The 12,777-nt window shown below is 38.8% G+C and overlaps 3 protein-coding genes across 3 annotated transcripts in view; 2 read left to right on the top strand and 1 right to left on the bottom strand.

Moving 5' to 3' along the window:
* Positions 1 to 849: 849 nt before the first annotated feature.
* Positions 850 to 3,726, top strand: prdx5 (peroxiredoxin 5). Its single transcript, XM_015031964.1, has 6 exons — positions 850 to 1,175; positions 2,184 to 2,318; positions 2,411 to 2,542; positions 2,628 to 2,666; positions 2,748 to 2,812; positions 3,375 to 3,726. Exons 1-6 carry the CDS (start codon positions 1,080 to 1,082, stop codon positions 3,478 to 3,480), a joined length of 573 nt encoding a protein of 190 aa, XP_014887450.1. The 5' UTR covers positions 850 to 1,079; the 3' UTR covers positions 3,481 to 3,726.
* A 1,484-nt stretch (positions 3,727 to 5,210) lies between these two features.
* Positions 5,211 to 8,422, top strand: banf1 (barrier to autointegration nuclear assembly factor 1). Its single transcript, XM_015031959.1, has 3 exons — positions 5,211 to 5,318; positions 6,182 to 6,334; positions 7,133 to 8,422. The coding sequence occupies exons 2-3, from the start codon at positions 6,209 to 6,211 to the stop codon at positions 7,277 to 7,279; spliced, it is 273 nt and encodes a 90-aa protein (XP_014887445.1). The 5' UTR covers positions 5,211 to 5,318; positions 6,182 to 6,208; the 3' UTR covers positions 7,280 to 8,422.
* Positions 8,423 to 9,470: 1,048 nt separating this feature from the next.
* The window catches only part of gng3 (guanine nucleotide binding protein (G protein), gamma 3), a 7,660-nt gene continuing 4,353 nt past the window's right edge, over positions 9,471 to 12,777 (bottom strand). Inside the window, exon 3 of the mRNA XM_015031960.1 lies at positions 9,471 to 9,858. Within this exon, the coding sequence (XP_014887446.1) occupies positions 9,730 to 9,858 (129 nt within the window). The 3' untranslated portion in view covers positions 9,471 to 9,729. The remainder of the gene's footprint in view (positions 9,859 to 12,777) is intronic.

The following is a 12,777-nucleotide window of genomic DNA, read 5'->3' as shown; positions in this document are numbered from 1 at the left end:
TTTGGCTTTGGTTGGCGCCCATCTGTTTTTCCTCTCACCTATAAGCAGACCTGTCTAGGTCCTGTGATAGTGGTGGAACCCTGTTCCTCAGGTACTAAATGTTTCCTTTTTGTTAGCTTAGCATAATTAATCTGTGTGCTATGGCTTGTATTTTGAGAAGAGCTGAAAAAGGAGTCCTACAGTGACTTATGCAGTCGGACCATTTGAACTTTTTCACGTTTTGACGTAGTTGATAATAAACGGCAAAAGCTCGACCAGATTGGATGCAGAGTGTTTTGACCTTCAAGTCTCCCCACAGACTCTCAATTGGATTTAGGTTTGAACTTTGAGCCACTTACTGTTCCACTGTCGCTCAGGCTGAATGCTGGGAAGGTGAACCTCTGCTCCAGCCTCTAGCATGCTTTCTGTCATAACGCTTTCTGATTTTAGCTGCATCCATCTTACCATCACCTCTGACCACTTTTCCTGTCTAAGTAAAACCTCCACATAGCATGATGCTACCACCACCATGTTTCACAGTAATGATTCTCTGTTTAGGATGAGAGTTGAATTTTGGTCTCATCTGACCAGAGCACATTTCAACTTGATTGCTATGCCCCCTGCTGTGATTGTAGGAAACTGTAGACTGCAGTACTTCACTTTTGCCACAGTTCCATATAGGCCAGTTTTGTGGTGTGCGTGGCTAGTGGTTTCCTTAACCACTAGCCCAAACCTGAGCTGACAGGAACAGCTGTGGATACCATGGCCACGATCCCTTTAGCAGAGACTGTAGCTAAGGGATAATTAGCTCTACAAACAAACCTGTATTAGCATCACTATTAAACACTGAAGCTTATGGCTGCTATAGCAGATGGTGCTGTGATACAGATTTAGCAGGCCTGAACCTGAAAGATAGGTTAAGTACTCAGACAAACTCTGGGTGGGACACATCCACGGGCATGTACTGTGTCTGTAAATAACACAGAGTGGCAGCAGAATCAGTCTGACGTGCCTCTGAACGCACCGTTTCATAATTCGCCAGTCGTGACGCAGTCCTCAACGCTAGCCCCGGTTAGCTGCGCAGCTACAGCGGAGCCATTATGTTTTTCATTACGGGTTCTCTCCTTAAAACCCCCCGAGTCCTCCGGTGCGTCAGACTGCTGCACTGTTCTCCAGTCACCAAGATGCCGATTAAGGTAACAAACTTTCAGTTAGCGTTAGCTTTGATTAACGCCCTTTGACCTTTAGCGAACGGAATAACAAGTATTGCCCTGCAAAAAAATATATCTATTTACGTTGTTTTTGGGGTGTAGCTGTAGCTCGCGCAGCTGTCACATTGTCGCCATGACAGCCGAATGGCGGATACTGCTCCGTTTGCTGTCATTCAGCAGCAAGTTATGCTCGACGTGGAGCTATCGACTGAAACCTAACATTTGGTAATAAAGGGCCTCTTTAGTTAACACTACTTCCTTGTGACTATTTTGGAAATCATTTTACTCATTAAAAGATATTCCTGGTGCAGAACAGAAGGGATTTATTCACATATAAGTCTTTTCGCTCTTCATTCCTCTTCCTCATTCTGCTTTGTCAAGTTGCTTGTATGGAGGGCAAATAATTATGTGCATGAGTCAACCTGTGTTTTTCAACTTTAAACGTTTACGTTCGCTGCACTCTTTGAAAATGTCAAGAAAATTAATAAATAAATATATAATTTGTAAGTATGGTGATTTGTCTCCATCTTGTGGCCTTTAATCGGTATTTGCGTATTTTGGAATAACCAAAATTTCTGTCAGTAAAGATATTTATCTCACCAATAAAATCAGGTATAAAAGACAAACAGCTACTTATTAATCCATGTCAGATTCCGTGTAACTTATTTATATAGTCTAGGTCATACAGGTTTACTATAGTATGAGTCCAAATTGAGTTAACTTCAGTCTAATACTATGAAATAGTCAAATGCAGATCCATCTTCCTTTGTGTTCAGATTCATCTGTGCTCCATAAGAAGATTTATTTGAAAGCTGAGAAATGAAAATATGTTTTTTTTAACAAATTAAAAATGAAAAATTAGCTTAAATTGCAAAATAAATGCTACTAGCTCGTATGGAAAAAAAATAAAGTGAACATTTAAAAAAAAAAAAAAAAAAACGGCGTTACTGGAGGACAATTTTTAATCATCTTTCTTTTCCTGATCTCGGTCAGGTTGGAGAAGCTCTTCCTGCAGTGGAGGTCCAGGAGGGTGAACCAGGAAACAAAGTGTCCATGGATCAGCTGTTTAAGGGGAAAAAAGGAGTCCTCTTCGCCGTACCCGGAGCCTTTACCCCCGGCTGCTCTAAGGTGTGGCCCCCCCCGCCGGTGACTCCGCTTGCCCCTCCTCCACACTCCGACCTTTTCATCAGCCGCCCTCATTCTTTCTCTGCTGCCTGCAGACTCACCTTCCAGGCTTCGTGCAGCAAGCCCAGGAGTTGAGGAGTAAAGGTATACAGGAGGTGGCGTGCATCTCTGTCAATGATGCATTTGTCATGGCTGCATGGGGAAAGGAGCATGGAGCGGACGGAAAGGTATACATCGGATAGAAATATGCAAAATGCATGCTTCGAGTGTGGAGAAGTGTTTATTCATTTGTTTTCTTTTCTTTCTCTGTAGGTTCGAATGCTGGCTGATCCCACTGGTGCATTTGCAAAGGTAAAAAAATAAATGACCCCTATATGCCAGTTTAGTTCACAGTCTTTGTACTCATCAGCTCTTCCTGTTTGTGCTCATTAGGCGGTCGACCTGCTGCTCGACAGCGATACGATTGTGCAGGTACTGGGCAACAAACGCTCCAAGAGGTAAGCATTGTTATACCTATGAGTGTGATTTTAATGCCACAATTACAGTTTAATTTAGTTCTGAATGTTTCTGAACTTAAGGTTTCTCTATATTGTCTTAATAAGGTTTCATGCCCTTTACTATTGTTACAGTTTTTTTTTGTTTTTTTTTACATTTTCTAATAAATAGTAACCCAGTGAAGTTGTTAAATTGGACCTAAAACAACAAAAGAAATCAATAAAACCTCTGTTTTAGGAATTTAATGAAAGTCAATAAAGTGTAGTTTAAAATAATCTGATGTATCTTAGACTATGAGTGTAAGATACTCCTTACTTGGCAAGTACAAAATGTATAAAGTTATAAATATAGCTAACCGCAAAACACTTAAAATGTTTGTATTTGTGAATGTACCGAAATAAATCTGGTACAGATTTCAAAAGTTTCAAAGAGTTTTAAAACGTTCGATTCAAAAATCGAAAGTTTTTAAAGCTGTAATTGTGGTTGTTTTCAGAGATGGCTACTTACTTACTCGCTGTGCCGATTATGATCTGAATCCCTCGTATTCTGAATAATCCGTTTCAGATACGCGATGCTGGTGGAAGACGGAGTGGTGAAGAAGATCAACGTGGAGCCGGACGGCACTGGGCTGACCTGCAGCCTCTCCTCCAACGTTCTCGCCGAGCTGTAGGCCGCTGCTGTAGCTTTTTAAATCCAGCTCCTCTCCAGCGGCTGCTCTGAAAGTTGTACAAACGAAGCTCGCCTCCTGCCGACTCGACCACGGCTCTCTTCCCAAAGACGGTTGCAAACGCTGGTCACAGGTGTCAGGAGGAAGGTGATTAATGCGCACAATATTGACGCTGAGAGCAATTCCTTGCACAACCCATTAGCCCTTGTATACTCTTACTTAAATCTTAATAAACGTCATTTTCCTCAATGTGTGCTTTACTTATTCGTTTTCCATTAAGAGAAATAATTTCGCTTGTTAATTTTAGATTTCAAACTCTACGCCTGCTTCGAACATTTCACTTTCAGTTCCAGAGAGCTTTCAGGAATTTCTTCAAATTCATGCTGATTTGTTTGCAAACTCTAAACAGGTGTGGGTTAGTCTGTGATAAAAACTGAGCCTCCTGAAATGGTCGCTTTAGTATTCTGCAGAGTTAATGTTGAGAGAAAGAAAGTATTCGTCTTTTATCTTAAGACTCTGCTTAGCTTTCCAGACTTTGTTTTTTAATCTCCTCTATAAATTATAAATTGTCTGTTAATGCAGATGCAAAACCTACAAAAGGTGGAACTGCTTTAGTTTTTTGCTTAAAGGACGTGGGTTCTACAGCTAGCATTTTCTCGTGGCTTTCTTCTACTTATTTTCAAGAAGCTTTTCTTTTAAAATTGAAAACACTGGGTACTTTTTGGATTGTCCACGTCAGGTGTCTGCAACTTTTATAAACCAGAGAGACATTTTTACCTTCAGTCCATCTGAATAAAGCTCACCTAGAGTTGCAACTATTACCTGACCTTTTGGGAAAAGGCACCTTACAATTATTGTTAAATATCTACTGTGAGAAATGTCTTATGGAACCATAATTTTATTTCTGGGTTTAGAATTTAAAAAAAAAAAAAAGATGAAACCTTTGAAAAAGGAGCATTGATCCATTTTCTTCTATGTGGAATATAATTTGTGCAGATTTATGTAACAAAAGAAAAAGCACAGTTTCTAATTTAATGACAAGAAAAATAGATCCGCAAAGATATTACTGGTACTTTTGGTGTCAAATTAAATGTAGTTATTCCATGAAAAAGCTAAAACCTGCTTTTGGGATTATATAATTTGTAATAATTTTTTAACCAGAGTTAGTAAAAGCCATTGTGGAAGGTCCAAAAGACAGTGGTGGTTCTAGAGCGCAATTAATGTCGAAGCAAATTATTTCTACATGATTTAAATTTACTGACTAATGTATAAATCAAGCGACTGAATCCTTTAAAAGACATTCATAGACACAAAGGAGTTACCAACATGGCAACAAAAAAAGATATTCTACAAAGAAATAGTTAAATGTGACATCAGTAATGGTAATATCGTAGAAAGATGTATGAAACATAAACATTACACGAGGTAGAGATACATTGCTTTATAAGGTCCTGTCTTTCCTGTCTCTCCAAGAATGCTGCAGTAAAGGGGAAAACAAAACAAAAAATCCTAAAGCATTTACTTCAGGCAATTACAGAACTAACTCTTATTTTTCACATTCATTTGATTTGACTGTAATTTAAAAAAAAGCCATTCATAATATATCTGTAAGCTCAAAATCAACAATACATGCCTATGTTAATGATGGCCCTCTATCGAAGTCACGTCAAAAACTTTTACGTTTTAATATCTTGCGCCTGCCAGGTCACGCGCAGGGCAAATAGTTCCCTCAAAGTAATGACGTGCTGGCGCGGGCGCAATGCATTGTGGGTGCCGGTGGAAACAGAAACCAAATAGCTGCCCAGTTACGGTTTCATTTATTTTGAACTGGACGCTGAAAGGTACGTTTTTCCACGCTGCCATATTCTGTAGCTGTAAATTTACTGTAAGTATTACAGAGCGGTAGATTATAGTAAGCAACAAAGAGAAGGAAAACAAGCTGAGAAACGTTGTTGTTGTTTTAGTCTTAAGGCGCCTTCAATTTGAGCTACATCATGTCTGAGTAGCGCTAATTTCAAACCTGAAGCTTCCTCGGAGATTTTTTAATGGATTGCGCAATGTTTGGAAGTGGCTCGCACCCTCTGGCCTTGCAGGATTTTTGGGTCAGAGGTTTTTTAATGGAATGTGCAGCTAGCAGTGAAAGTCCGGTCATTGTGACAAATGTTGGCGTTGCGCGCCCATTTCATGGCTGTCTCTGGAGCGCGAGCTTTCTAACAAATACACGATAGATTTTCCACTATGATGAGACTAGATTCCTTATTATGGGTCAGGAACGAACATAACTAGCATTACGTGAAGCTTGCGGTAAACTTTGCTCTTCATTTGATGCACAACGTTTGCGTAAACCTGATTAGCAAGGACAATCAAAACAATCTTGATATCGATTAAGCTCCGATTACAGTTTAAGACATACTAGCTATTTGGTAGTTACTTATTTCCTATATTATTTACTCAACTCAACACGTGTTGGGAAGTATTTCTTTTAGATGGAGTTGAATACATTTGTGTTTATATAGCTGAAATAATTTGGTGTAAAGGAATACCTTGTCATACCAGCAAAATATTGTTGACCAAAAAAGCAGTTAAAAAGTTTTTATTATTATTATTATTATTATTATTATTATTATTATTATTTTTAAATAAATAAATTATAATTATGTCATTTGCTATTGCCCGGATTATTTTGTGATCCTTCATGTTGCAGCTCAGCCCTTGGATCTTTGACACAGCCATGTCTTCAACCTCCCAAAAGCATAAGGAGTTCGTGGCTGAGCCCATGGGTGAGAAACCTGTGATGGCTCTAGCCGGCATCGGAGAAGTCCTTGGAGGGAAGCTGGAGGAAAAGGGTTTTGATAAGGTCTGTCTTTTTATTTCTTTGTACATTTAGAAAAAAAATATATATATATTTCATGTCACAGTTTATGAAGTGAACATATGTACACTTGTACTATATGTACACATATGTATGTTGGGTGAATTGATAAAGGGTCAGAGGTCAGTGACCTGTTTTGTTTCAGGTCTGACTTGCCTGTCCGGATTTCGACTGATTATATAATTTACTGTTATTATAAAATAGAGGAAGTTTTGTACGTTTTGATTGAAAAGAAAGGAATTTTTTATATATATATATATATATATATATATATATATGTGTGTGTGTGTGTATATATAAAGCATATGACCCTAAGCTTTATTTGGTTTTTGACAAAAAGTAAAAAATAAATAAATCATAACATATGGGTTAACATAAAAGGAAAGCTGCGCTCCAACACAGAAAAGATGACTTAGAGCTCCAGATTTTTTTTTTTTTTTTTTTTTTTTTTGCATAAAAATATGCAGAACTTCATTACAGTTTCAGTTTTATTGGTTTTGATATATTTTATAGAATTTCCTGGGTAGTGACAAACTAGTTTAGACGTGAAAGATTCTTGTCTTTCATTTTCGGTTTGATACAAAGTTGGTAAAACGCCAGCTAGCTTTGCCTTTCCGCTGCCACATTGAACAATCTGTTAACACTACAGCAGAGGCGCGGATCAATGGTAGCCAGAGCAGCTTTTCGAAGTTCAGTGGCTTAACAACACGTTTCTCTCTATGTTGAAAGGTTACTGCAGTTCTTTTAATCAATAATGTCCTATTCTTCCTCTTCTTCCTGTAGGCCTATGTTGTCCTTGGGCAGTTCCTGGTTCTGAAGAAAGATGAGGAGCTTTTCCGGGACTGGCTCAAAGATACATGTGGAGCAAACGCCAAGCAGCAGCGCGACTGCTATGGCTGTCTTAAGGAATGGTGCGACGCCTTCCTATAAGCCCCGGTTGCCAATCATGTTGTTTTTCTAACTTGTGAAGTCTGAAATGTACATTACCTCTTCAGCAGTCAGTTCAGTCACAAGTATTCAGTAGTTTTCACAAAATAAGTAAAGTGACGTGTGCTCTTTTACATGCCATTCATTCAGATTAGAGCTCCTTCTTTCATTACTTTTCTCACCAAGCTTGTAAGCTATACAATAATGGCAGCTTGCAATGTTTACTCACTGGTAATTTCCTTATTATGCAAAAACTAATGGATAAATTTCAGCTGGAAAGAATAGAACACCGACTTCTCCTTTTGCTTGTGGGCTACTGATAAGTCAGGTTGCATTTGTGCTTGTTATGGTCTAGGTAGGGCCTTTTAAATGTCACAACTGTGTTTTATAATTATCTGAATAAAAGATCTGTTTATGAATGTCGACCTTTAGCCTGATCACTTGGCTCGGATGTCCCCAAATGTAAATTCAACTGATAATCTGCTGTTGTATTCTCACATCTAAAAGCAAAAATAAAAAATACTTTGCTTTACTAGTTCAGTAAAGGTTTAGGGTTCAGACAACTATCTCTATTCACCTCCAGTTCTCAGCGTACTCGCTCCATTTTCTTACCAACGTTGTGCTGTAATCCACCACAGACTGCGTCGCGTTTGAAGGGTTTCGCAGAGCTTGTAGCATTTTGCTGAGAATAAAAGCGATTCTTCTTATTGTAGTGATATTGAAAATACGTGTAGAAGCTGCTGTTCCTGGAACAACATCACAATTAGACCACAGCAGATCTGATTTAAGGTCTCTCTCTCTGGAGCTGAACATGGGAATGTACATGAGATACTGTTGAGATGTAAGCTACATTACCAGACGTCTAAATAAAGTGTGTTGCTGTGCTTTTAAGTGGTTATTCACATCCACTTTTACGTTTCACCTGTATATGAAGTCATCAGATGCCTTAAAGCATGCTGTTGTATTTAAATCTGATAACACTCTCTAATCTGTATCAGGAACAGCTTTGACCCGAGTCACTGCAGTTCCTTCGTTTATATATAAAAAAAAAAAACACTGGCCCACGTGTTTTCATCCGAACTGTGAAAACTTCAGCTTTTCTATTGTGTTTATTATAAAACAATAAACTGCATGTGTCACATTCAAGCACATCTGTGGTTTTATGTTCACTTAAAAAAATCACAAGAGAGAGTTCATCTTTGATGACAGGAAGTTTTATTGTTTCAGTGCTTCATTTTCCAGGGTAAGATTTTCTGCCACTTTTTTTTTTTTTTCTTTCCAGATTCGATGTTTTGCAAGGTACTGACAATGCAAGGGATGGTCACAAAATTCCAGATGCCAGAGATAATTTATTTATTTATTTTTTTTTTAACGCAGGGATTTAAAACATAAGTAGCCTGTTACATGAACACCATTAAAAACACTTTGGAAGAGGCGGGCTCTCTGCACAGGAACGTCTCTCATCTAGATGGCCACACACACCCGTCTGCAAAAGTACGCCGTAACTGCTGCAGCTGCTTTGTGCTCTAAAGAAATAGAAAATTATTCATACACGACAGAGTTAATGTAATAGCTAATGTTTGCTTCTTCGAGTACACGTCAAATGTCCTTAAATAATCGCTGGAGTGAGCTGCAATGGGGTCGGTGTGCTATCGAACTATAAAATTTCCAATTTACAGTGCTCAAATACTTGGACTTGTTGCTTAGCTTTCACAGTAGCACCTAGCCTTACACACACACACACACACACACATACGCTTCAACATCCACGCCACGGCGATACTATAAATGAGTGTAAGGTTAAATCTTGACAAAACTGATAAATTATATGTTGAAGTTCATATACAGCTGTTGTCTTTAACTGGTACAGGTAACTGCCAAAATACCAAAACGTGAAGGTTGACCTTCTGGTAGAAAAAGCTCAATATCATCAGCATACATGAGAAACCACCAAAGTAAAACAAATTTTTAGAGGGTAAATGTCAAACTTCACCTGTAATTTCTGAACATATAGCACCACTGAAAGCTATAAACTGAATTATGACATGTTACAACAATTCAAAAATAATATTCGATGAATATTTTGTCCATTTTAGCAGTTACTTGTAGCTTCTTCGAGCATGAGATATACGTGTCTGAAATCAGATGACAGTTTTTCCGCTTAGGATTTTATAGCATCTTCATGATCTTTATTATGTTCACATTTTTTGACTCAAATCCTTTTTTTTTTTTCTCCCTTTGTACAAATTTCCCAGATTCAAGAAATTTAGACCAAGACATTTTGTAGATGACTCTTAAAGGTACATTGGCAGCTTTATTTTTATTTTTTTATGTGAGGCTACTATAGTACACCGACGTCTTGTTTGAGTAGGAAGTACACGTATGTGCTGTACATACATGTACATACATACTGTACAGTTGTACTTTGAATCAACAACAATCCCTGATTTGTCTCAAAGCAGAGCACAGAAGAACTTCTTCTCCCTGAAAGGGTTTTCTGAGGTGGGCACCGGGGTGATCAGGGGGTCATCGCAGGCGTGCGCGTCGCAGTATGCCATCAGGTCGGCCGCCGCCTTCGAAACCTGTAAACAAAGACGATCGGAACATCGTTAGAAATGTCTTTGTAAAAAAAAAAAAAGTCACTTGTTGACTGAAAGACGAGCAGGAATGGGTGTGGCATCGTCAGAAGTGATTTCCGTCTACAGCTGGAATGTGCTTGTGGACAGACGAGATTTAAAGGAGGTGGCTGGTGTTTCAATCAGCTGCATGTGGGAGTGAAGACCTGGAAACCAGGTTATAAAGCTAAAAGGAAGAGGTTCTCAACCCTAAAATGCCACAAGTAAAACAGGTTAAAATGACACAACTTAAGGTTCTTGTGTATAAGAAAAACAACAATCCATAACGGGTCTGAAGTCGGTCAGTTTTTCCCATGGCAGCACAGACTGCTTGCTCGCTCAGTCACATGGGACTCGTTCATTTTGTGTTGGAACTGTTTCCTGAAGCAAAGACTAAAGATGAGGACAAATAAATTACAGCTAAATGACAATTATCTAAGGCTAGCTAGCAGGACAAATAAAAAAAAAGACATCACACCTCCGCTTATCCACATGACCTTTACCCTTTCATCATTTTAGTTCCTCCATTTGATTTTTCTTCTGTTTTTTAATGTCCCACTGAGCTTCTTCTGGAACCCATTTGTTTGGTTTACCTTCCTGGCTAACGGGAATGTTGGGAGCTGTGAAGAATTCCCGCCACACTTTTCGCAATCCATGAACTACTTGCACATTTTGCTATACTACCTCCAGGCATGTGACAGGCCAACACAGGGAAAGGATATACCGTTTTCACATATTTCTTTTTTACAAATAAAAATCTGTGCGACAACGAATATTTGTATGCTGAACTCAAGACGGCTAAAAATCTGTCAGACTATTTAGGGATTGTTTGTAAAAGTGGCTTTCAATTCTTTTCACGGATTCTCCAACGCAGACATGTGGATTTGAACCATCTGTAACTCCGGCTTCACGTTCAACCCTAGACTCAAATCCACAGCTGACTCCAACTGGTTTGACTCTAACCAGATTTCCGGCTCATTCTCGAGTAAAGCGCCACGTTTCAGGGGATGAGGAGGAGAAGTTCGTTTTCTGTCACGTTTTGCACGTAGGCAAACAAAATCACTTCAGTTTCATCTCACCTTCTTCAGCATGTCTCCAACACTTGGGGGTTTCTATTAACAATTACGTTCTTCCCGATCTCAGTAATAATAATAATAATAATAAAAATCATCTTCAAGAAGTTTGAACATTTCTGCAGAGCTCTGCTGAGATAAGGTCTGTTGGCCCAGAGCTTCAGCAGGGACGCTTTTCCGTCTGATTCCCTCGGTTTCTGTCCCCGAGCTCTGCTCTCTTTCTTTGTGAACCATCTTGCGGTCGCCTACTGTTTGAGGAAAATGTACTCATCTGTCCGTCTCCAGCCGAGGTTCACCACGCGTCATTGCACACACTGTGTGTATGGCCCTAATAATAACTCAGAATAATGAAAAGCATCAAGTCCGGAGCCCCGTTCTGCCGGCATCCTTGGCTTTTCATGCTGGATTTTTTTTTTTTTTTTTTGCTCGCATTACGCACAAATTTCGCTCATGAAAAGGCAGCGCTTACTTTAACCTGAGCTGCACTCGTACACACTCATTCAACTATGGGCTCATAGTTGAATGAGTGTGACTATGTGGGAAGGACAGTAAGGGAAAAAAAACCCACAATTATTTCTGCATTTCCTTCTTAAAACCTCCATTTTTGCAGTGAATCTTTTATTAGCGGGATATTAACGTCGATGTTAAAATGTGGCTCTTTTCTCTAAGTTAAAGCTCTGTGTAACAATAAGCTGTGGTTTTATAAAACATAACAGAAGGTTGGTGAAATCGTTGCATTTATTTTGGATTTATCCGTCGATTTTATAGTTCTGCACTTATGATTTGTTTTAGAGTTTTAAAACGTCTTTTTGAGCCAAAACCACTGAAAAACATTCCAGTGGGCTGCTATGTCTGTCTTCCTCTAATTAGCTCATAAAGTTTTACACTGACATAACGAGTTGGGGAAAAAAATAATTTCCCCTTTCAGATCTCTTCAGTTTTTTCACATTTTAATGTTTCGGATTATTAAAACATATTGTGATTTTTATCTAATAACAAAAAGCTTTCCAAATCAATCTGACCCGATGCGGAAAATGTAACTGCCTCCTGAACCGATTAACTTGTTGAATTGCGTCAACCTTAGATCTGCCAACACGGCTTTGTTGTTACTGGTAGCGAGTCTTGAGGATTTGACTTTGACTAGGCCACTTTTCTTTTCTGTAATGCTACTGATTGTTTTCCTAGAAGGTCTTGGAGATCATCAAGATGTTTTGTGGTAAATGCCTTTTACTGTTTGTTCAGTATTGGTTTTGACCTTGAGACTCACCCAGTTTTATTTTTATTTTTTTTCATGCATCATGAAGCCTCAGATGTTCTTCTGGGTTCCTTTGTGAGCCTCCGCATGTGCCGCCTATAGCGCTCTGCTGTAATCACGGATTGACCGGCCACTCCTTCCCAACATTCACCGCTGTTCTGTCATTTTTCCACTTGCTGATAATGGCTCTCACTGTGGTTGACTGGAATTCACAACGCCTCAGAAATGGATTTGTAATGATGTCAGTAAGTTAGTTTTCTCATCTACTCATGAATTTCTACAGATCTGGTCCTACTTCATGTTGTCAGGCAGACTATAGGGGATTTCTTGACTGTACAGGGTAGTAGCTACCTAGTAGGATTACTTTAAAAAAAAAAACAAAAATCACATTCGTTACTGAGAAAGTTCAATTTTAACATAGGACCAGATTGACTGTTTGTAGCTTTCTTTCACTCGCTCTATATCCATCAATTAACTGAAGTGTGACAACAAAAAAACAGCAAACATAGAAGAAATCTGTACAAGGCAGCCAATATATATATATATATATATATATAT

The sequence above is a fragment of the Poecilia latipinna genome, unplaced genomic scaffold (genome assembly GCF_001443285.1).
Source record: "Poecilia latipinna isolate Pla-1442-1.1 unplaced genomic scaffold, P_latipinna-1.0 Scaffold225, whole genome shotgun sequence".
NCBI classification, from domain to species: domain Eukaryota; kingdom Metazoa; phylum Chordata; class Actinopteri; order Cyprinodontiformes; family Poeciliidae; genus Poecilia; species Poecilia latipinna.
Note: the sequence above shows the minus strand (reverse complement) of the source record. Positions and strands in the feature narration are given on the sequence as shown.